At 41.8% G+C, this 25368-nt stretch overlaps 2 protein-coding genes across 3 annotated transcripts; one reads left to right on the forward strand and one right to left on the reverse strand.

The window, feature by feature from the left end:
• Positions 1-13793, forward strand: LOC110985968 (uncharacterized). The gene is made up of 13 exons (XM_022247496.2): positions 1-91; positions 2987-3112; positions 4535-4714; positions 5446-5705; positions 6045-6110; positions 6747-6864; positions 7648-7881; positions 9171-9373; positions 9894-10123; positions 10560-10885; positions 11424-11649; positions 11927-12287; positions 12576-13793. Exons 1-13 carry the CDS (start codon positions 1-3, stop codon positions 13791-13793), a joined length of 3639 nt encoding a protein of 1212 aa, XP_022103188.2.
• LOC110985969 (dimethyladenosine transferase 2, mitochondrial-like) lies at positions 3374-25362 on the reverse strand. 2 transcript variants are annotated; one of them, XM_022247499.2, is made up of 9 exons: positions 25224-25362; positions 21487-22227; positions 20605-20844; positions 20032-20180; positions 19424-19513; positions 18954-19016; positions 17669-17820; positions 16723-16972; positions 3374-5083 (listed from the first exon to the last, which is right to left on the reverse strand). In XM_022247499.2, the coding sequence occupies exons 2-8, from the start codon at positions 21980-21982 to the stop codon at positions 16735-16737; spliced, it is 1428 nt and encodes a 475-aa protein (XP_022103191.2). In that variant the 5' UTR covers positions 21983-22227; positions 25224-25362; the 3' UTR covers positions 3374-5083; positions 16723-16734. The 2 variants fall into 2 exon arrangements, with proteins under 2 accessions (XP_022103191.2, XP_022103189.2); XM_022247497.2 differs by having other exon boundaries at positions 16719-16972.
• Between the last annotated feature and the right edge of the window lie 6 nt (positions 25363-25368).

Genomic DNA, 25368 nt, shown 5'->3' on the forward strand with positions numbered 1-25368 from the left:
ATGTCACCAAGTAGCAAAGGACGATCTGTCTGCAACTTTTGGCAGAACAACACAACAGCGATCACAATCATGCTGATTCTGCTGAAGCTTGGTAAGTTTTTCTTAAAAATCTACATCAGATTTTTTTTTTACAAACCAAAAATCTATTGCCAAGTTTTTTTTTCTTTCACGTCTTTTTTTTATTGCAAAACACTTTGGGATCAGCAAGAAATGGCATTTCTTCATTTTTGTATACATGTACATTAAATTAACAAAATAATTGATATCAATACACGGATAGCCTAAAAAATAAATTTGGTTTGTTCGGGAAGGCGCACCTTCAACATGATAACATAAAATATAGCGCCCAATACAAGCGACTGGATACAAGGAAGAGTTTTGATGATTTCAAGTCCATCCAGAAGACTGGATGTCTGCCACAAAAGTTTCAATTGAGTCTAAAATAGTGAATGTAACTTCGTTTATCTGAAGGAGAAATTTACCCAAAGAATGATGTTCTTCCAAGGTATCCCGGTGACATTTCAGGGCTTAAAATCAAAAGAACTTTTTGGAGATGGACCTAAACAACATTTTGATATTTCCAACCATCCCAGATGTGATTTCCGACCAGCTTCAAAAGGCCGACTAGGACAAGTCATAGATTTCCTCGCTCATCATTATCTCATTAGTTTAGTATCTAACTAGTTTTTCTTGTATACATTAAGGCAAGAAATTAATTCCTCATTTCTAGGTTCTGTGACCTCATGATTTCTCTCCACCGAAGCAGTATGCAGTGTACTCGAGACAGTATCGTGTACGAAAACAAAAATGAAAATGACGTCATTCGTTTGGTGCCAGGCTGTTCCTACAGGCGATTCATTTTCATTTAGTTCAATGAGTTGCATGATGGGCACATACATTAATATTCACCATTTGGCGGAAACTGCAGTGATTGGCTGTGCGTGTTAGATTCACAATAAATTGAATGCAAAAACAAAATATCCCAAAATGTACAAATAAAAATACAGCACACAAAGCAAAAAGCATAGTCTTCCGCAGTAACCCGGACTGTGCAATGACCAATCTAACATCTGGTATCTTCTGAAATTGATGAATCATCCCTCCAAAATAAACACAATTTTCACCGTTCAAACATCACACATCCCGCGTTAAATTAAAGCCGAATTACGACTCGTGCCCGAGAACACGCGGCATGGCCCGCAACATTTGTAAATAACCCGGACCGAGGAAAGCCCGTTCTAAAAATAGCCCCACACGAGCAGCTGTAGCTGTGGTAGGAAATCATATTATAATGAACAACCCTGAATTGTACATCGCGCGCATGTCTGTCGGACTGATAACTATACCATAGCTCATCTGTAGTATTAATTTGATCGATTTTTTCCCCGCGCGAACAGAGTTCCGCGCACGAGGTGTTGTTGCAATCGCTCCGTGCGCAGTTGACGTGCATAGAGCACATTACACAACGAACGAGCTGAGGGATGGGTCATCCTTGTCGATGTCATGTCACCTTACACCAAACGGAACGTGTTTCCTCTGGCTTGGGGATATGTCACTTACTTCCCTAATATAAATATTTTATATTCTGTCAAATGGCTGATAAGTTTGGGCTGAAAATATTTCGCTTTCAAAGCAAGGTTTACGAAACCGAAACGGTGAGACAGCGTCTGTGTTTCCTTTTTTTGTAATAATGCAGACATTTGACTTTCCTTTTTCAACATGCAATTAATTTAGAAGAAAAAAAGGAAGGAAAAGGTAAAAACAAAATGCAAGAGGTTGATACTCAAATTTAAACCGATGGCTGCCAAGAAACTCAGATACTCAAAATGCAATAGATTATCCGTAGAACATACATAGTGAGAAATATTCCAATTACAGTTGATTGATGAAAATCGACGGATGATAATGCGAGCTTGGAACCTATTCAGGCAGGAGTTATAGGCTAAAATCTGCAAACGGAGATAACGCAAATGTTTTAAGAAATTGTCAAGATTTCATTTGCTTTCCGATGTTAATAATCAAGACCCCGTGGTTATAAAAGGAAGCCAACATTCAAACAATGAACGACTCGCCTTTTCCTTGTTTGCATGAAATCTGCCAGAATGTTTCGCTGGTGCTGGTTAATTTTGACGATCAGTTTGGCCTTAAAATAATTGAAGTATTAGATTTATAATATCCGAAAAACAGCATGACTGTGCGCAGCTTGCTCTGTTACTGAAGCTGTGCTTAAATGCACTCATGCTTAGTGAACTACATTTTTTTGTTGTTGTTTTGTCTTTCTCTACGTTTCATTCCAGAATGACTTCCTCCCAGAAATAAAACTTTCCCAATTCAATGCCGAAAGTGCGTTTGAACCATATTTGAACCAGTACACTTCCTGGCTTATAACCATATTATCACACACTGACATCCATCATGGTCGCGGCTATGCCCTTTGAAATCGGGAAGTCGTGTCCATAATAACTGGAAGAACACAGACATCCACTATTCAGCGCATACAGACTTGTGGAACAAAAAAAACCATTCCCACTTCCCGTTTGTTCATTTCGCCGAGACCTACTCCTCACAGGTCGACTACCTGTTCTGCACATTTTTATACCCATCTATCTATAAAGTTTTCAGTGAACCTTCAGCGCATACACTTTTCAAGGAATTAAAAATAATATCCAACAGAGAAATCTTTCTTTTCTTGTTAGTTTCCGCAAGCTCAAGAGTCCGAAAAGGGAGCATTTTTACGTTAAATAATGGGGCCCTAGATTGATGGTCCTGGTAGAAACATGTGTCAAGAGGTAAATTTAATGGTCACTTTTTTGGTGTCTATTTTCTACTACGCGGATCTGAATAAACAGAGGATCCTCGAGTGGAAGTTTTCACATAAACCATGAAGTTAACAAGTCTGGGACAGTTTGTGGTTTTTATTTAAAACAACACTGAAACTAGGAAGCAACCGAGCGGATTTGACAATTTTCCCCGTTTATCCCAGCAGGGTTGAGCTCAGCAGACTTATGTAGAGGGGGTTCCAGCGACTGGATCGAGTACGACCCCACAGAGAAGATGTGCTGCGCTGGAGTACTGCACGCCATCCGAGAAGACATCCAACCCTACTCGTGCTGTAAGCAAACTTACAGTTTATTTTCCCCGCCCCCTCCCCTCTCTCGCTCCAGAAGTTTAACAAAAGGCTGTCCAGGACTTTTAAAAACGACATCTCTGCAGATCTGGAGTTTATGCACAAACTTCTACGAAAAGGAAGTAGAAAGAAAAGTGGGGCATATTGGGTCAATTGTAGACGTCGTCGTTTTCAAAAATTCCCCTTCCATAAAATACAACTATTCTAATGCATTCACTCATTTTGAAGGAGAAACTACCCATGAAATTCTCGTGTTTGCCCATTCAAGATTGGAATGGATTTATTTCAAATATTACTCTAGCCTTAAGTTTCCAACTTGAAAATACAATATGCAAAATCATACCAATTTATCAATACAATGCGGTAATAACATTATAGGGCAATTCAACGAGTGCACGTACAATACAATTAACATGAGTCTAGACTTACACCCTTAAATATGGAAGATGCAGAGTGTTTCAAGAAGTTGAATCTCGCCTGCTGTGCATTCAGGAATGAGACTTCATACGGTCAAACTGACTACTGAAACTTAAGTTTCCTCTTCCAAACTGGAGCTCACCTCAGATTAGGTTTTTCTCCATCGGATTGATTCAATTGGGATATTTTTCCTCCTGCATGCATCATGCTTAGTCATTCTAATCATGCAGGGATAAATGACTAGGCAATTTACAGTTCAGCATTGTTGATTGTCGGTGACTTGCCATGGTGCCTGTTCTTTTATAAAAACCGAAAAGATGCATGGTCTTGATATCCAAGGAAAAAAAATTAGGGAGACTTAAGAATTTAACAAAAAGAAATCAATCCCTAATCACTGCAGTGGTCTGAAATGATTTGATAATAATTCCACATCACCAAAGTGTTATGGAAGTTTACACTGTAGTTTATTTTCATATCCAACGCAATTTATTTTCTGGTGAGAGACATAAAAACATTGATATTTGATGTATACCAAACAGCCCGTAAGCTCTTTTTAATAACGGGTACATGTATTTATAAAGTGCACATTACTGGTGCTCAAGTCACTAGATCATTACTACCCCTGCTCGTCAAGCCAAGAACATTCCTGGAACTGTCTCAGCACCCAGGGGAGTGGACAGCTCAACACTGCCATTTCAAGAGCGAATTGCTAATCAAATGCAGTTACCTCTGCCCTTTAGATACCCATTATTGGCAGTTTTCCACCCCTGAGAGGAGAAAGACAAATGGGGGAAAGTGACTTGCTCGAAGATAAAATAAGCAGCTGCTGGATTTGAATCCTACACCCTATGTTGAATGTTACAAAGCTTAGCCACTGGATCATACACTTCTGGTGTTGGCTATTTCAAGTTCTGATGGGGGGGAGAGGCCACCGGCAGACAAGAACAATATAATCAAATAACAACTGATCCTTTTTTTTTTTCTCCACAGGCGGGGCAGATCTCTACAATCTGGCCAGCCAGCGCTGCTGTAATGGACAGATCCTCGATCCCGCCCACAACCGAAGCCTAGGATGCTGCATTCCCCATAGTGGGTCCAACCAGTCCGTGCAGGTGTACAACTCGGATACACAGATCTGCTGTCGGGGGACACTGGCAGACAAAGCCGAAGGTAACGTGGGGGTTTGGGACAGGCACTCATCAGTGGCTGGGGGGGGGCCTCTGATCAAAATTCAACTGAAATCTCAGAGACAGTCAAGATTTTCATGTGCATTTCAAATCCCGAAATTTACTATCGTCCTCTTAACCTAAGCTATGATCTTAAAAATAGGGCCATTCACTTGAGAAAGGTATTTACTAATCCCAAGATGCTTCAACCTCTGTTGACATTCATGTTAGCTGACAGCAAAAAACTATCACCTTGACTGGCACTTATACGTATACACAACTCTGTAAAAATACCTTGATCCAGTCTGTTTGAAGCTAGGTAGGGAGTAGGTACTCAGTAGTCAAAGCTCACATGTTACTATGGTAACTGTACCTAATGCATAAAGCAAGGACAAAAGACCAAGAGTAAACTTTACAATTCATAATCAACATCAGCCTCTAAATGAGACAATCAGTAAACTGACTTTAATGGTTATCTTTTCGGACTGAGCACATTTTCTGAATCATTTATGGTGTAACAGTTACAATTTCAAAATACTTTTTCAATATGCAGCACCAGCACTTTCATTACTCAATTAATGCAACTGCAAAAGAGACTTTAATTAATGCATTCTGCATGAGAATTTAAACAACAAAATCAGGGGATCTCAACCATTTCTCAACTGCAAAACATTTAAACACATTTCTTGTTGCAAGACCACCAACTTAAGAACTGATCATGTCTTCCCGAGACAGGACTAGCATGCTGTGGTGACATAGTGATCGACACCAGCCAAAAGACCTGCTGTTCCAATGGCCCACGAGATGGGGTGGGCAAATGCTGCGGCCAAGACAAGCTATACGATGCCTCCAATGAAATCTGCTGTGTGACAGGGGTGGGACAAGACCAAGTGAGTCAAGTGCATGCAGTGGGCGAGGATGCCATCATCGATGAGACTGCCAGATGCTGTGGGCTGGTTACTATAAATACGACCGAGCAGCGATGCTGTAATCAGGTAAGGTTTACGTCGCACGCAGAAGCATTCACTGCAGCAAGTCACTCACATTCAGAGGCTAAACAACGGGCCAGAATTTTCTGAGGGCTCCTTATACAAATTTACCATGATCCTTAAAAGAGTTTGGCTTCAAAAAAAGGTTACCAGCTCACATCACATGTAACACATATTTATTCTAACTGGTTCTCTTTTTTTATAGCTAGATAAAAATGTGCTTGGCACTACTTGTGCAATGTACATTTTGCTTCTCAGCTGTGTGCGATTGGCCACATGCTTAGAGTCTCCTAGTGATCAAGGCAAAACCAAGTTCTTCATTCATCCTCTTCATTCTCCCAACAGATTCCACAAGTAAAAGCCCCTTTCAATGACTGCTGTGGCCAGACAACCTTTGACCTCCGCTCGCAAGTTTGTTGTGAAGGCACTGTGAGTGAGCTTACAGATGGAAAGACAGAGTGCTGTGGAACGATTCCCTTCAACTCAAACAATGAAGTGTGCTGTGGCTTATCGACAGAGAGAGTTTATCCAATTGGTAAGCATGTTCACAGTCTACACAAGGAAGACAGAACTCAAAATCCACACACATGTACGCATAGTATTTTGATGAAGTTTAAGGATGAGCAGTATGCCAGGCTAGCTACTTTGGTAAATTACTCTAACCTCACACACTGTAAAACCCTACATCCTTAAAACATTTTTTCATGAACCTTTCCAAATCCTACCAAATCTACAAACAGTAGAGGAAACAATGACATTTTGTTTGAACTCTGACACTCCCGATGCAGAAAGCCCAATGCTACTGGACAGGTGGCAGGGCTCTACCTTCCTCAATCCATTAACTTCCCCTGAAACTTCCTGGTAGATTTTTAAGAATCCAGGAGGGTTAGGGTTAATGACCACTCACTCCCTTCAGTGGATTTCAGCTGGCACTGGGCAGTCCTGGATGACACACTGTCCACTCGTCCATTTTGATAACAAAAATGTGAGACTGAGTTCCAAAAGTATTGCATTACTGACAAAATCTACATTGATGTTTTTAACCAGGTCACGGAAGGTGTTGTAGGCAGAATCCATACTCCCCTGTGCTTGAGTCTTGCTGTGGTGGGCGTAGAGAGTCATTGCCAGATATTGAGAACATCCAGGGGTGCTGCGGTGGTCAGTCGTACCTTAAGACCGACCACCTTTGCTGTCAGCAGAACAAAACTCTGATACGGCCAAACACAGACTGCTGTGGCAGAGGTAAGCTAGCTCCCTTTCAACACTTTTTAAGTGAAAATGCTCTGCAACCTTTTTTTGCGTTAATAATAAACAGTTCTTATAAAGCTCATAATACTATAAAGTCTCTAAGTGCTCTATTATCGTTATCCCTGCACTTCTGGCTCACTATAACTGAACATTCCTGAAACCATCTCATTTCCCTGGGGAGTATACTAGCGTGATGCTGCCATTTCGGCGCAAACGGCTAAACATAACTGTGTCTGCCCTCACAGGTACCCATTTTTACTCCTGGGTGAAGAGAGGCACATAGGGCCCAGGCAAAGCGACTTGCCCTTGTAACTTTACATGCTGCCAACAGCTGGATTTGAATCCCCGATCCCATGATCAGAAGCAACAAGCCCTAACCACTACGCCACACGCACATATACTGTTTCACGAACATGTACCGCTTCTGTGTTTTGTGTAAGCAACTTTCATCAAGCTGCTAAGCAGATGAAATTGAAACAATCATATTCAAAACTCTTTAATGCACACACCATTGCACAAGAACAGGTACAGCAGCAAGTTTCCTGTGTGTTTCTATGAGACAGCACAAATCCCAGGCTCTCAGGTATTGATATTGAGTACACAAACAAATGAACCACCTCCCCAAATGACACACTACCATGGACTGAACAGGTTGTCTTCTACAACTGCAAAGTTTTCCTTTCTGTCTCTATCTCTGAAGGTACCTACGACATGAGCAGTGAGATGTGTTGTGATGGCTCAAAGCTCCAGCGTTTCTCTCTCTCTCAGCGCTGCTGCGGGAAAACCAGCTACGAACCCGAGATAGAGACCTGCTGTTCCAGGGTGGGCCAGAGTTTCCCTGGGTCAGGCCTGTCCTGCTGCTATGCAGACTGGGGACAGGAGACCAAGGCATATGACCCGGCCAGCCAGACATGCTGCAGAGGCAGAAGACATGGTATGTACCCAGTATGTAGGCTAGAAACTGAGTAGGACTCATAGAGTTATATAAAAAAACTACAGCACTGACTCATGTACAAAGGGATGCCTGCTGGGTGCATCCATGTTTGTGTACAAACCAGTGGAAAACGGGAAATTTTGTATGGCTAATTGAATATCTGCATTTGTATTCTATACCAGTACGCCAATAAAGTCAACATGCAAACAACCTGATGCACAAACAGTACATGAGCCTTTCATTTTGCTCTGTGCGAAAAAATGCAACTGGGTGCGAATAAGCACTGCACTTGAATTTTGCTGTGACCTTTTTTCTAATCAGATTTTATCAGTGCCTGACGCAAACAACAGTTCCTGTTCCAGATTCGTCAACTCACTTAACACCAACTGAATTAAGGGAACAACTTTTGAATTTAGCCAAACTTATTCATCGAAAGACAGCCATTGAAAGACATGCACACATAATCGAACAACCTTGCTCAAATGTTAGGGAAACATTTGTTTCAAAATAATCAGCTATGGATGTGCCATTGCTCTATACATGTGCATCTTATTCAAAACACGCGGTGACATTCACATATGTTGTAGTTGTGCATTGCATTCAGAATACATTTTTTGATATTCATTCAATCTGATTGAAAATGTTCTACAAGCACACACACGGATTCAAAATGTCTGCACCCAGGACGGCATCAAATTTTCTCTGCAAAGAGAATGAGAAGTTAGTGCTCTAGTTTTTGTAGCTCTATGGTAGGACCAGAACTTGGTTCCACAAGAGCATTGTTCATCGCCTGACAAACTCCTCTGTAATACGCATACACTAAATAATTTGCTAAGGAAACCACACAGGCACTCGGTAGAACTGCAGAATTGTGGAATTTTCACAAACTCATAAAATTCCTAAATTATGTACTACTGTTCCCACAAAAGGGGAACATCATTTGTTGTTAAAGTTACATGTATTGGTACATCTTAGAAATAGATTAGTATGAAATCAGAGAGGCTTAATTGTATTTCTCTTTTTGTTACTACTTTGAGACTTTATGACATGAAAAACAATGGTTTCTCCAACTATAGGTTGAAATGGCATACGTGCATATTGTAACATTTACCTTCAAGCATAATTACATCAACATTACTAGAAACAGTGAAATGGACAATGTGCATGTTGCTTCTTCAACATGTAAAAGCAAACAAACCTGGTTTGAAAGGCACAATGACATCCCAAAACTGAAAGCCAACAGTTAAGACTAATTCACCAATGCATTTAATGGCTTTTCCATCACGTAGTTGGTGTCTTCAATGAGCCAGCAGCAGACGAGAGATGCTGTGGCAAGTCACTCCTGCAAGACAATCAGCTTTGTGACACTGCTCGGCAACAGCCAATCAACAAGACCCGACCTGACCATGATGCAGTCTGCCGACCATTGAACAGGCGGACTGGCAGGCCTATGCGTGGTGGCATGCCGGTGACATATAACAGCGAAGACCAGGTAAGCTTTAACAGGGAGAATGGATCTATAATGCTTAGTTATCCAATTAAATCACACACATTAAAGAACAGGTACCGGGTGGGGGGATACAAGCCTGCCTAAAAGTAACCTTCAGCTAGCATGTCTACGTGCCTCTGTATTCAGAATGTGATCAGGTGTTTATGGAATAAATAGAAATTAACAAGTCATGGGAAAGAAATTCCCAATTAGCACTATTTCATGAAAATTTTGAAAAAGCTCTAGTGCTACATACACTACATAGGTCTTATATTAGACTTCGATATATTCACATCTTGAGTACATCTCCACATCATGTAGGATCTGAAGATGTATGACTTACGTTAATGATTAGGAAAATTAAGAATTACACTTGAAAGTAAAATGACTAATCAAAGTTCGTTTTTTATTTTACTGCAACTTAAAAATGAGAGGAAACTGTTTGGACAGTTGATAGTGGATCACATGCATCTTAAACTACAGATACGTGGATACAATATTACGGTGTTATTTTCAACCGCAGATCTGTACTATTCGTGGTGACCTGACAATACGTCTCTTAGGAGAAGAAGCATGCGGTCAGCACATTTACAACCAGAACTCCGAACTCTGCTGTGCAGGCCACGTATACAACAAGCACGACCAGTACGAAAACCCACAAGAATGTTGCGGCAACAGTGTCCACGTCTACGCGCCCAGTCTCCAGAGCTGCTTTGCCGGAAGTGTTTTCAATGTACCCAGGGACGTGGCTGGGTGAGTATCCATTCCTGACGTGAAAGGCTGAAGGCATTTTTTCTTATTCTCTTCAGCAATTTGGGATGAAAACTGCGTGCAGTGAAGGAGGTGCACGTGCCTGATGGCGCTCCTGATCCCAACCACTAGATTGCGTTCCAAGCTTCCAATCTCCACAGTTTTTCAGCTCCGAGAGTGTGACCCCCACTTCAGGGCTCTGCATACTGTTACCAGAAAATCTTTGCCGACTATTACAGAAAATTCTGTGCAAACACTTTCCATATTTCACAGATTAAGAGAAAAATTACGACTTCTGTGCTCTCATATCAGATCAAGTATCTTTCCAGACAAAAAAAAAATGCAAATTTCACCATTGAATATCATACACAAGTTCCAGCTTCCACCATCTTTAATCAGCTAACGGTGCCAAATTTCTTGAATTGTTCCAACTCTTCAGATTCTGCAGGGACACGGTTTACAACACCGACACCAGTGCCTGTGACAGGAACGGCCTCGTCCGTCCCCGTAGTGAAGTGGAAGCCTTCCCGTCACTCTGCGGCACTGGTCCCTACCTCAGGACCTGGACCCCATACAATCCTGCAGACAACGAGTGCTGTGGAGATGTCCTGATTGGCCAAGGCCAGACATGCTGTAATGGACGGGTCTACAGCACTCCTGGCACAGCCCTAGGTGAAGGACGGTGCTGTGGGCGTAACGGAGGCTACAACGCTAACATGCACATCTGCTGTAACGGCAGGCTATTCCCAACTGCTGGTAACAGAGGTATGGGGTAAACTCTTTAAAAAAAGTACTCTTATGAGATCTCTTTATACATCAATACACATTATAAAAAATTCAGATCAAACAGACGAAGATACTGTGGATTTTACTCTTCCGTACGTGCAGCAGCGCAATATTTGTGTCTACGTAATTTTAATAAAACAAATCGCAATGGCTGAAGAATAATTTTTTCAACTGCGAAGCACCAACTTCAAGCAGCTGCTAGCCACAGAAAACATTTGCTAAGCGAAGACAGGTCAATGGCCCAAGTGTCATACAAATAAACACATAACTGGTTCTTAGCTGTATTTTAGCTTAGCATATAAACTTGCATTTTCTGCAAGGCAACTGAAGCTCTGGTGCCACTATTGATTTCAATATCCATGCAGTGAAAGACCACAGAAAGAACCCAGATATTGTCCTGGCAAAGATACAAAATCCAAAGTATTTGAAATATTTCACCTAATGTCCCCCCAACATGAAATGTTGTGGTCCTAGACCAAGACTCTATCTCAAATATCTAACCTAAATTTTCTTCCAGACATGAAATGTTGTGGGCCCAGACCCTATGAGCCTAGTGACGACACCCAGCTGTGCTGCGCCGGTAGGCTGTTTCCTATCGAGGGCGAGCGCATATTATGCACAGACGGCATTGTCCACAGTCTCCAGGAAACCGTCTGCGAGGGAGTGAGATACGGAGTTGCCAACGGAGAGTGCTGCGGCAAGGTTCTCATGGACGACACCAAGACATGCTGCCAAGGATTTGTGTGAGTATTTAATGAGACAGAATGGATGTGGCGACCTCAACACACATGTAGTCAATCCTATCACATCCCTGGAGAAAGCAAATGAGATGCAAGAGTAAATGAAGTATGTTCCATAGACAGTGGTCAAACCAATCAGTGCCCTTTCTAAAGGACTCTGGGAAGCTGATTGGAAAGGGCGTAACGTAATCATGGTTTCACAATTTCAACCCAAAGGAACAAGATGTCACATACCAAAAAAAGTTTCTTCACTTTCTTTTTAATTGCCTTCTCTTGACAGGTATTCTAAAGAAGAGCATGGAACAGAGTGTTGTGGGAGGGTGGCCTATGACCCATCAGCTCAACCACAACCCCTGTGCTGCGAGGACTCTCTCTATCCCAGTGCCCCAGGGCTGCAATGCTGTGGCAACCAAGCCATCGACCCCACTGAACGCCAGTGCTGCGGAGCAGAAGGGCACAGGTTTGCCTTCCTCAGGAACTCCGGCCATACATGCTGTGGGCAAACCGCTGGTGACTACGACCCATCCCAGCACACCTGCTGTCAGGGTCTGCTACACAAGTTTGTACAGAACGGTGATTGCTGTGGAAATGATGTCGTACGCAATTCCTCCAAGGAAATCTGCTGTGGCGGTATCGTTCAGGTAAGAAACTCAAATATAAACAAAATTGGCAGATACATGTACATTTGCAGTTAAGAATTCGTATCAGAAGCTTCAGACCATAATATTTTTGTAAATGTTTATAGTACTGTAGGGTGAGGAAATCAACTTAATACTTTTAAATTTTGTAATCTTTTTCACAAAAATACCACAGCGTACACATCAAGTAGAACATGCAGAAAAGAAAACAAGCCCCAACTATGCGATCATAAAAACCTACTCTATCAATTCTGGAACGTTTCTTAAACTGCACTCTCTACTTCAAAACAGGTCAAGAGTTTTGAAAATGATACAGTTTGCTGCAATGGCCACATCCTGGATGGTCGTCGTTATCAATGCTGTGGCAATAGAAGTCTTCAACGCCGGTCCACTTCACAATGCTGCAATGGCATTGTCTATGACAGCCGTCACCAGCAGTGCATGGAAGGGGAGGTGCAGGCCAAGGGTGCTGAGGAGACGACCGTCCACGCTCGAAGAATATTTGCCAGGCAGACTGAGCATGCCCAGAGGATCACCCAGGATGCAACGGACATGGCAGATGACGACATCGAAAAGACGACCGATGCTGAGGGCCAAACTGCTCATGTCCACGAGAGGATGATACCACGCGGCTCAATGGAGGCAACCCTAGTGACATGTGACAGCATGGACTATGACAGTGAAGTCAAGGGCTGTTGCCATGGGGTTCTGTACAGGCTTGCCAATGAGACCTGTGCAGATGGCTTGGTGCTCGGTCTCTGTGATGGACAGGATGCATACAACCCTCTCACCCATGGCTGCTGTGGAGATAAAGTCTACAACCGCAGTGTAGATTACTGTGATGAAACAACGACCTTGGTCAATCCCAACACCGAGTCATCAGGACAAGGCAACAGCACCCAGACCAGCACTAGCACACCTGGAGTCCCCCTGTGTGGAGGACTAGGGTACGATCAGGCTCTGCAGGGATGCTGTGATGACAGAGTATACAACCTCAGCACCGAGTACTGCCATAACAACAGCATGGTGATTCCGAAGTTCCCAAGTCAACCAGACCGAAGGCAATCCACGACCGTCACCACCACGATTGAATCAGCAACTGATGATGGTTTCTTCTTGGTAACCCATGAGCCATGCTCAGTCATCCGGGCTAGAGAGAATGTATCTGACGATCTCCAGTGCTGCGGCAGTCTCTTGTACAATCCCCTGAATGCAACCTGCTGTCAGGGCATCACAAATGATGGTGACACCACCGTGGTCGCTTGGAGCGCTGTCACCGAGGGCGTAGTCGCAGGTCACTGCTGCAGAGAGACGGCGTACGATTCTTCCACGGCGGTCTGCTGTAATGGAGAGGTGGTGAGGAAAGAGTGGCTGACACCAGATGTGTTCAATGGATGCTGCCCAGAAGGACAGAGCTGGAACCGTTTCTTGGAAGCGTGTGAGCCAAGCCCGACCCGGGAAACTATCTTGACTGACGGTCCATCAGGCATGTCACCTGATGAATACTAAGCATGTTTCTTTTAAAAATGCAAAACAGACTACAGCCAATCTAAATCTAAGCCGTGTTTCTGGCTGTGGCTTCATCCTGTAATATACATGTAGTTTTAAAACCATGAGAAAATATCAGACTTCCATTTTGGCTTAATGTATTACCATAATTTGATCTATATGAAGACCCAATAGGTCTTATCCATGGAAACTACATGTAACTTCAGGAAGCTGAAGCTGGAAATCACCATCGGAAACAAAGGCAAAATTTGGTATAAATATCATCAAGTACATAACAAGTGATGTGATGTACCACATTAAGCACAATATTATGTAAGCTACATTAGCAAGCACTGAAATTATTTTTAATGTTTAAACACCAAGTAAGTGTATCCAACACTACAATACATGTATATTACCTTCCATGAGCACATTCAATTTCTTATTTATTGGGTTTGTCAGTTGAAAGTAGCTATCATTAGATTTAATATTTATTGCAATAAGATGACTTATTTATTTGCACTATTTATATATTTCCACTTTCACTGAAATACTATAACTTAAAATGCACTCATGTATTTTACAACACTCAGTGATGTTGATAAAAAGGGACTTTAATGGCACTTTCTCTTTCTTTCAAAATTCATACAATTCAAAAAATGAGATTTTTCATAAAACAAATTTTGCAGTTTTGTAAAAGAAATACTAGATTTTTTTACAAACACGTGAAAAATGATAGTGAATTCATTTCATAAGTCTTATCTGAGTACCAACCTTATCAATTAATCCAAATTGATAACTGATTTTAATTAGGAGGATGGTCTTGAGCACAAAATTGAGCTGCCTGAGTTCAGGGAATCCAAACAGTTGGACAAAATTTGTGTCAAATGTAAAAAAAAGGGTATCTTCACAAACCAAGAAATTTGGCACAAGTACAGTCAGCTTGATCAGTCGGTAATTAACTCAATGATGCATTTTCACTTGCCATTTTGGAACTACATTTTACAGGCCCAAGTTAATCTTTTTAAAAATTATATGAATAATGTTTTAACTTATAAAATACAATTTGATGGTCGAAATGAATATTGCCAGTCTTTCCCCCATAAGTAAAAAGTACGGAACAAGTGACCTCAAACTTGCCAATAAGAGGGTAAAATCTGCAAAGTGTAGAGTGTCCAAAAGACACAGTATCACTAGGAATGTTTTTTCCCATTGTTTACATGTAGTGTTTAAATGCATCAGAAAGAGTACGGTATGTTTAACTCTGGATTTTGATATATTACTTTTTATTCATGGTGTAACACGTTAATGGGTAAAACATTGTGCAAGTGACAAAAAATATAAAAGTTTCTTTTTATTTCTCCTATTATTCAAAGTAGCTCCGGCAACTTCCAAGTCACATTTTGCCGGAGCCTCGAAGTAGTACATGCCATCTTATATTAAATTGACCACTGCAATATTTCCTCATGTTATTTCAGGTAGAGTGCATTAATGTATTTTTCACTTTGGTATTTAATACATTTTAAACCCTCCATTTGTTTTTCACACTTTTTCAGGGTTTTCACTGCTGCCATATTCCACAAACAGGGTGCTTTAAGTGAATTACTGAATATTCATATCTTTATTAATGAGCAATATCATTAAAGAAGTCCTAGGTAACAAGGGTAGACAGCCAGATATTTGCCAAGGTAGTAGCAACTTGAAGGGTATTAATATTTATGAAGGGTATTTATGTCACATTGATACTTCCTTGGAGTGAAAGGTACTATTATCGTTTTTCTTTTGCATTACAATGCCAGCATGAAGCCATTTATGTGTGTGCTAGTACAAGGGGTGTGCTAAATGTATGAAGCATTTCTGTGGCTTAAATATAACCTCAAGTACTCTGGAGAAAAATTGTGAACAAAGTTTTTGTGATTTTTATGTTTGTGTCTAGAAAAGGAAGAAAGTGGCACGCCTTTCCAACAAAAGTCCACAATGACATATCTTTAACACAACACTGCTCCTCAACTGATTTTGCCCATCTACAATTTGACATCTTCAACTGCACACGAAAAAGATGGGCACCAAATCAGGGCCTGCAACTTACAAATCCACCAGAAGTTCACTTTCATCAGCATAAAGTTAACTGAATCTGAACACAGTCTCAATATTCCAGACAGATGTTACATGACCGATGTCTATCAGCGCATCGGTGCCCTTACTCATGTAACTATCCACATATATAACACAGGGCACCAGGATTTTGTGTACAAGTGCATTTGTGATCTGGGCTAGTCAGAATACAGATGAGGGGAATCATCAAGTCATATGGTAACCAATACAAAGTTGGAAGCCTGGGTTCATAGCCAAATTGGGTTAGGCTCCAAATCTAATTGCCCATTGAGTTATTACTGCACATGTTCTGAGACAACTCTTACAGCATTTAGGGCATAACAATAATTCATACCCTGCATCCGAATCTCTTGTCTGGAGCTAGGTCTTCGCTCCATTGGATATGTGTGGAGACGCGTAAACAATAGATCTAACAGTAGCTTGGGAAGCCCGTTTTGGACACGGCCTTAAATACCTCAGACAGTCTCTCTATTCAACAACGTATGTATTAACATTTGATAATGCCCCCTTAGAAGTGATAATGCAAGCTGCATAAATCATGTGCTGGCACCTGGATACAAGACAGTTTAATTGGGTCTGACTGGTCAGGAGTCTGTGTGCACGCGACGCGCCACGCGCGCACCAAGTTCATTGGAGGGGATTCTAGTGGACAACTTTCAAAAGGAATATACCACAAAATGGACAGGGTGTTCAGGAAATGAAAGTAAAGTTTTAGAATGTTGACTTCTTTTGACCTTCTAAATAAAAAGGCATTTACGAATGGGAAATAAACATGAACCGGGCTTAGCAGAATCCAAGACATACTTGAAACAAGTACAGTGAGTTGACTACCTACTAACTGCTGTCTTCAGAGAAGAATCCCCCGGCTGGCTAAACTGTCATCGTACTCCACTCCATGCTCTTGGTCCAGGACCCTGGAGGCATAACCCACCATATCCTCTCCCATCCAGGAGCCGTTGAAGCTGTCCAGGTGGCAGATAGCCATGTAGATTCGCAGCAGGTCGGTGGGGTTTACGCTGCCCGTTAGCGTTTCCTTGTCGTAGCCGAAGTCGTGGACTATATCTCCATGACCTGGTGCCCAAGCTCTGAGTTAGTAAAAAAAAAAAGGAAAATGCGAAGCAGGATTGCCATTAACAATATCAGTTAGGCTGATTCCAAACAAAGGAAAAAAATCTGTCTCCAGTCCAGAACTGTTGCAGAGAGAAACTGTAAAGTAGAAAAATTAAAGATGGCTGGTCTGTTACTATGCCGGAGTACATCCAAAAGCTTGCTTTCTGTTTGTCATCCACAGGTTGGAAGAATAAGGAACTTAAGAATGTCAAGTTGAGGCTCAGACCTCTTGTCTTTTTCACCTGCTTTTCCCATCTCCATTTCTGATTTGGAATAAATCTGAGTAAACCGAGCTGTCAAGTTGACAATCTTGCTCTGTAAGATTTGCGCAAGTAATACATTTTCCCCAGAACTGAACTTCTTGGACCCTACTTCAGATATTCCTTAAGGCCCTTAGGTGTCAATGCAATTCCTGACACCAATTCTTAATTTCAATCTTAATATCTCAAAAACGCAGTGAATACCATTCAGTTTTGAAAGACAGCTTTTCCCAGGCACTTGGGTAGTTCTGAAATTCTGTTCCCAAATTTAGTATTCAAACTTTTTTGGCCGAAAAACTCCACAAGTAGACAGTTTTACAGCACATTCACCTGAATACGTAGCACAAGACTGACACTATGACTCACTTGACCACAGTCTCTCTCTTTTTTTTCGGGGGGGGGGGAACTTACTCGATCATTTTTGACATAAGCTGTCTCCTCTTGGCCAGAACTTGACGGACAAAGTACACAAAGACAAAGGCTTGATGCTGAGACAGCTGGTGCTTGATGAAGAGGTCACGCTTAGGTGTCAGTCTCACAAGGCACAAACTAAGATCCTTGTCCTATAAGTAGGTAAAAGAAAATTGAGTCCAAGAAAGATGAACAAAGTACAGAGCAATACAAATGCCATCAGCCTACCCGACTGCCACTTACTCAGGACTATTTCTGAACACCCCCAAAAGACAGCTGCAAAATCTTTCATTCTGAATTAAAAAAGAAAAAAGCCAGTTCTTTTGTAAAAGGCAAAACATTATCACAGCTTTTCAAACTCCAGTTTTATCTCAGCCTTTATAACCAGCAAAGTGAAGTCATGCTTGATCACAGACAAGTTAACTGCAAGCTCTACTAAATGAGACCTGGTGGTTAATGTTTGTGACTCAAGACCAGAGGGTCACAGTTCAAATCCTTCTGCTAGCCACAATGCGAGGCCTTAAGCGTGTCACTTCACGCCTACTAGCCTCTCTCAACCCAGGACTCAGGAGTGTAACTGGGAGACTAAATTAGCTGAACAGCAACCTCCAATAGACTGGCATCACACCCAGGGAGGAATAGAAGTATTATACAAACAATGGTTTGAGGGGAAGTCATGGGAATTACTAGTCCTGAGGTGTAGGTTGGCTTGGCACCTCCAAATAAAAACTGGTCCCCGGGTGTTGGTCAGTTTGGCTACCTCCCAATGTGCAGTGAAGGGAGGAAGTCTAGCTGACCTACACTGATGGACCAGTCATACCCACTATATTCCAGACATAAGCCATGCTACACATGTACTTGTTTCATTACACCTTAAAAAGTCATTCATGAGCAAAATGATGAAATAACAAATTTAAGGTCAACATACAAGTTGTTTCTGAGCTGTAGAGTTCCGCATGTCTGGCAAGGACTATGACAGAATGGTTCTGTTATATCACGGACTGCATGTACAACCACAAGGCAGTGAGCGGAATACTCAACTGGAGGATGTCACCTATCATTATTATTTCCTGGATGCATGGCAATATTGGCCAATAACATGTTCCAATTTTCTCATGAATATTTATGAAGGGTAGTAATCTAAGTTCCTGGCCAGATGTCCCAAATTGGATTGGAGCACCCTTGCTTTTTCTTCTTCATCTAAAAAAATAAGTCTCAAAAAAAGGGAACAAGTGAAGTTCTCCTGATCTAAAAAAAAAGTCAACCCCCAACAAAAAAAACTTACACTAAAATTCGTTCTGCTGGCCTCGCCACTGGAAGTTGGAAGACGAAAAGAAACCTGGGGTTCCTGAAATGGTAATACCACACATGCTGGCGATCAGTTCACGCCTACACTTTTTTCAAAATTAGTTATATAATGACTGAAATCAGAACATTAAACTCCCACGTCAAAAATCACGGCTACTGACGGACTCCTCTTTGATGCAGTGTTCCTCTTCAAAGAGAAGAGATCTGTTTCAATGGAACCCAGACAAAGTCAAGCAAAATTTCTGCACTAGAACAATGACAACATGCTTTGGTGCAACGTTAGGTTTCACATTTTCTTTTTACAACACAGATTTCCAAAAGAAAAATCCCACACATGGACCTATCAAGTGCAGATTGCTCCTTACAAACATTGATTCTTACAAGTTTAATTTTTTTTTTCTTCTTATTTTTTTATAAACAAAAGTAAAAACACAATTAAAACCATACTGAGTGAAGAAGTTCAATGTCACAGCTCATTTGCATCAGTGCAGAGAGGGCCCGGTACTTGGACATGTTGCCAGCTGGTTGAGATATCACCTATGGAACAAGACCACAAAAAAAGTCAGCCAGTGTTAGAAAGTGTAGGGACGTTTATTATCCATCCATTTCACAGTTACCAGTGGATCATTCTACGAGTTAGGCATACACACAAACCAATCCAAACACTATTTACAGTGAACACATAGGTCAGAGATGTTCTGCAAAGTGACACATTCAATAGGTTATTTCAACATTCGCTACAGTTGATGTGACAATATTAAAACTGCTCATCTCTTGAACATGGTATGTGCAGTCACCGATGAAGGTGATAATCAGTACAAACAGTCGACGTAAAAAATTCTTTCTGTGTTTGTCAGTTAGTGGCAGTAATCTCCACTTCCAGATGCCACTAAGATAATAGATATCTTACTACACACATGCGTGCAATGACTCTAAAAATCTCTATCTGGAATTTCATGTTTTCTTATCACAGGGCCAACAAAAAAGTTTCCTTGAACTTTATACCATCTTTTATTTTTATTTCTATCTTCAACTGCCTTCAAACGCATACTTACTTTGTAACATCCTTCAGACATGAAGACGTTAAACTGAACTCTACCGTACTTGAACGAGGACAACCTTTCTAGCAGTTGGCTTGCAATGAGGTATGCCTGTGTCCTCTCGTTACGGTGTGGTAAACTGCCGATTACCTTGATGGGTATATCTGACAAACCAAGAAAATTAAAATGAAAAATCATAAGGAAACAGTTACTTCAAGAATCTTGGAATCTTGACTCAAGAACCTGTGACTGCAGCACAAAGGTGTGAAATATGCAACATCTCTGGGAAGGATGGGGATTGACAGGAGCCTGGCTGTGGACAGGTTAGGAAACAAAGGAGTTTGAAATGAATATTTGCTAGGGGATTTACAGCTACACGTTCATCTTAAAAAAATTCTGACAGATGAAGGATTTTGGGGTTTGCATACATTTGACATTTTCCTCACGTCTGACGACATTTTTTTTAAAAAACCAAGTAGTGGACAGGGGGAGTAGAGGACTGTGGACTCATTTTTGTCTGGTACCTCAACTCTTCAGACCCCCTCCCTTCCCCTTTCTACAAAACCTAGCCCATTCATCCAAACATACCAGCCTCCCAAGGTACCGCCTTCAGCCCTTCAAAAACCTTGTCGATGCGGACCAGGGGCGGGTGGAGATCCTTGGTGCCATGGTAGTGCATGGCAAAGAAGTCAGCGTGCATCACCCTGAGTCGGCCAGCGGCCTTGGAAGCCAGGGCACCTAGGCTAGGAAGGTAAGGCTTCTCCCGCTCCAGGGAGACAATTTGAGGGGCACCTGAGTTGAGCAGCTGACGGGTGAGAATGCCAGGCCCTGATCAAACCGAAAACAAAACAAAGGATACTACTTCAGTATCATTTGACAAAACTGCACAAACAAAATACATAGTAGTAAGTCTCAATTTAGCAAAGTTAGGATGAAGTAAAAGGGCTGTAGAGAATGAACTTTTCTTGTTTTGCCAGTACATCTGTTCTCTGTGTTCTGCAGGAATTAATACAAGAATAAATCAAAGTCTGTAATGGCTCAGAACATCAGGTGCAACGGAGCCCTTTTATAACCAAAACCGTGTTTATGTTAGCTTTAACTCTTCCCAGTTCCTTCAAAAATGCATCAGAGGGTTATAGAAGATTTTTAAGGATTAAGGAAGAATCAGCACAGCCACTTTTACTTGAACCCCAGCCCTCCAGGGTATTTGGGCTGGAAAACCTGCCAGACACATCCGTCTGCATCATCTGTCAAAGTGGCTTGCCTGTCCAGTGCAACAAGATCCAATAGAATGTTGCTGTGAATTTGCAGCTAAATTATTAATATAACATCACAAGTTTGCATTCACTTTTGTGTCAAGTAGGAACCAGCGTTTCATTCCTGCAGAGAGACAGATTTTGGAAAAAGCAAGAAAATTCCTCCAAATGCTCCAGAAGTCAGAGTTTATGTGAAGACTACACATGTACATACCTGGACTGGTCTCAACAATCAAAGCTTTCTCCTTGGCCAAGTTGCCATCAGGCCAGACCTTGTTCACTACCAACCGGGCAAGCTCAGGTCGCAAGACAAAACGGTTCTTCTTGGTCTTCCTGAGGCACTTGTACTTCTCCCTGAGCTCCTCGATGGTCTCTGCTGGAGGCAAGGTGGGTAGGTGGGATTCTACAGGGCTCTCCTTGGTTTGACGAGAAAGCTCGTCCTCTTCCTTGGGGGACCAGCTAAGTGCACTACTGGAAAACCTCTGGTTGTGAAGCGGGCACCTGTGGCACCTGGATTCCAAGTTGTAACTATCATTTCTCCTAAGTGAGAGGTTCCTACATTGCACTTTTGGCAAAATGCCCAAAATTTCAGACAGTCTGTCAGTTTTCACACCCTGTGATGAGATCACTGAACGGACGCAAAGGCTCCTGCTCAGCCTGCTAGTCAGCCATGCCAATGTCAGTGTGCCCTGACGCAGTGACTGAGACATTGTGTCCAATGACACTTGACAGGAAGTGACACAATCTGCAACTGACTGCAATCATTTACAAACCAAGTGTTTTTCAAGCAGCTCTATGCAAAGACTGACATTGAAATCGATTGTCCTTCAGAAGATGAATAGCATAATTGTAGGTCTGTGCAAAGGGCATCTCGGGGGAAATTTATGCAGCACTGGACTTTGTTTTTCTTGGCCTGTTACTAATCAGTAACATTCTCCTGGCTTCACTGGCTTTCCTAAAATGCACAGAAAGAACATATATTGAAGAAGCAGGAATAATGTAGTGGTGCATCAGCAATAGCCTTATCTGAGGAGCCACCAGTGGTACCATACTAATAGAATGTTGCACGTTGAGGTGCACATGCATTTGGGTACATGTACATCACAAACCTGAGTGGTCAAAAAGGCAACTCATGTGTACATGCAACATGCACGTGACAATTTCATACCGTCACAGTAAAATACCCAATATAAGATGACTGGGGAAAAGTCCCATATTTACTGACGTCAGTAATTATTCTCTACACTGACCTAATAGCCGTCACAAAGCAAAAACATGTCCAGAAAAGTCCAATTTAGGAGGGAAAATGCCAAGTCGTTTACTAAGAAAACCTTTGCCTATCAGACAGATTCTGCTAGGATCAAAACGTCAGGCCCTCGCTATTCTGTGATTCGTATTTTAGGTCACTGTAGTCAGTAAGCAGTTTGCAGCAGTTTTGTATAACATACTTAGAAAACACAATTTTTCAGACCAGTCTCATAGGGTTTGTGCAAATGGTGTCAAGCAGCGTCCATATATGGAACTCTTTCTAATGACTGGTGCATAATGGAACAGACCTACACTACAATGGTACAATTTCTTAAAACAATCTATTGCTGCCATTCTCTCATCAGTCTCTCTAACAGCATCTATGGAGGAAAGAAGTGAATACTTCACGAACACAATTATGTGCGTCAAAAGTTGTGCCCCTTCAGGAAACAGTCATCAGCATGCGTGTGTAGACACTGCATACTTTTTGTGAATGGTCTGCTCGGCAAGCGTGTCATGACATCGTCTCTAGGACATTAACATACAGTTTGAAGAAGATGGAGACTTCGAGCTCAGCTGACGAATGTTTCTGATTTCAACGGAAAATTTCTCTTTTTTTTCACACAAGGAAGTAAACCTTATCACCTTCACTGTAATTTTTTATTCCCACTGATTCCCAAAGTGGGCGCATTAGACAGTTTCAGGACTGTTGGCTAATAAATTCTGAGGATTTTGATTTGGAGTACGAGCCATTTCGAGTGAAGTGAATTAATGGGATGGAAAGCCTATGGAAGGTACTTGGACTCTACCATTGCCCGACCAACCATGTCCAAATGTTTCAAAAGGTAATTCGTAGAGTCCAAGTTACTCGGACTAGGAATCAAATAGGCCTATTGGCTATGTATGATGAGACATGACTGAAGGTCTATTGCTGATGTACACAAATATGGCGCTGCCCCAAATGTGGCAGACTTTCATTTTTTGCTTGTTGTCTTAACGGAACAAAATTTTATGCTCAAATTTCACAAGTAGGCCTTGTGAAACTTCTAATACTTTAATGTATAAATGATAAATCAAGATTTTAGGTAGCTGAGGTTTTCCAATTTTTTTTTCGGACCTGCAAAATGAACTCTTTTAAAATGTGTCCAAAATTAGGAAAAGAACTTTCGGACAAACATGTCGATGGTCATTTGAGTACCAATAATGATGCTTTACAAGAATTTATCTAATTTAAATGAATTTGCTACTGTTAATGTGGGATTTTCTGAGAGTTTTCAAGTGCGCAACGTTAGGCCATGAGAATGAATATAACAGATTTTCATCCACCACCAGCATTGGCCTACCACTGAAACGGATGCTATTATTTCAGAAAAATCATTTGTTTTTGCGATCGGGAATGGTTAAAAAATGGCTGCAAAGTATATCGGGAGTTCAGAGTGTGCCCGCATACAAATGGCGTAATGCTAGACAGACTGAAAGCTAGTCTACTTTCAAGGTTGGCTCCCTTTGCATGGACGCATACTCACTATCCATGTCAGCTTATACGGTATGTACACCAACTAATTAATGAATAATGAAGCCTAAAGGGATTTCAAAATTGTCCGGACGGAAATCCGGGATGTTCATGCTCATGGCCTCAGGCATGTCTTAGGAAACACTCTGCTGAATTCGTGCATGATGTGCCCAGCATGTGCCAAAGTCGTATTGTTTACAAATGTTATGTCATTGGTCATAGGGCTGAGTGCCACATTTTTGATGATTTGTGTCAAGTGTGAGACACACTGACTTGGATAATGTTGAGACATTTCCCACAGACATTGGTCAACAATAGTTGGGCCAGCCCAACTGCAGCACTACAATTGGGACTGTCCCAACTATAGTTGGGACTTATGCTACAGTTGGGGCGTAACCCTCCGTCACATCAGTAGGTACCGGTATGCAGGTATGGTACGCCACGGCCTTAGCCCCACTAGTGTGGCACGGACTCTCACTCCCGATCCATCCTTAGCCACACATCCGTATACGCAATTTCGTGTCGACGTATTGAACATTTCGGCGCACCCACTTATCATCGTGGGCGCAATTTGTTTTGCACACGAACATGATTCTTGACCTTTCTGCTTTCTAAAAACCATTTATTGAACGTGTTCTGTGTCAAGACATATGTAATACACGGACTGGTCGATAAGATACTACATGTAGCAATGGGCTCTTCCAAAACTTTGGCAGCAGTTTAGATGTCTTGACATGGAACAGCTGTAGAGACGATGAGGGGTCAAGTGACGTAATGTTCAACGACCTTATTTTAAAGATGGCGACTGTGAGAGCGAGCCCATGAGATTGAATGGATAAAGGCAAAAAGACTGGAAAATACCTGAATAACGTGAGTGAACTCATTCAATAAATGGTATTTAGAAAGCGGAAAGGTCAAGAATCATGTTCGTGTGCAAAAGAAATTGCGCCCATGATGATAAGTGGGTGCGCCCAAATGTTCAATACGTCGACACGAAATTGCGTATACGTAACGGATGTGTAGCTAAGAATGGATCGGGAGTGAGAGTGCGTGCCACACTAGTGCCGTGGGCTAGCCATGGCCTCTACCATGCCAACGTCGCCAAACACTCTTTCGATTGCCCAAAACAACACCAACAACAAAAAACAAATTTTATTTTAACACGTCCAAGTTCCAATTTGTTGTCTTACCTCTGTACAACCATGGAGCGAGCTATATAAAAAGAAGTAGCTGGCCACAAAGTCCCTGATCACGTTCCCAATCCAACGTCCCATGGCCGGCCCATGCGGGGTTCTTATTTTGTAACCCTAAGCCTTAATGTCGTCTTCAAAGTAC

Source organism: Acanthaster planci, linkage group LG01 (genome assembly GCF_054643075.1).
Source record: "Acanthaster planci isolate LZ-2023a linkage group LG01, COTS_SCS, whole genome shotgun sequence".
NCBI lineage: Eukaryota > Metazoa > Echinodermata > Asteroidea > Valvatida > Acanthasteridae > Acanthaster > Acanthaster planci.

Bases quoted from the DNA above. Each gene is read 5' to 3' on its own strand.
- LOC110985968 (XM_022247496.2), top strand. From the start codon at position 1: ATGTCACCAAGTAGCAAAGGACGATCTGTCTGCAACTTTTGGCAGAAC. The intron at 5,706-6,044 runs GTAAGGTTTACG...TTCTCCCAACAG, and splicing joins AGCAGCGATGCTGTAATCAG to ATTCCACAAGTAAAAGCCCC. The intron at 10,886-11,423 runs GTATGGGGTAAA...ATTTTCTTCCAG, and splicing joins CCCAACTGCTGGTAACAGAG to ACATGAAATGTTGTGGGCCC.
- LOC110985969 (XM_022247499.2), bottom strand. From the start codon at position 21,982: ATGTCTCAGTCACTGCGTCAGGGCACACTGACATTGGCATGGCTGACT. The intron at 20,845-21,486 runs GTATGTACATGT...CGGTTTGATCAG, and splicing joins GATTGTTGAGACCAGTCCAG to GGCCTGGCATTCTCACCCGT. The intron at 19,017-19,423 runs GTATGGTTTTAA...TTACCATTTCAG, and splicing joins ACATTGAACTTCTTCACTCA to GAACCCCAGGTTTCTTTTCG.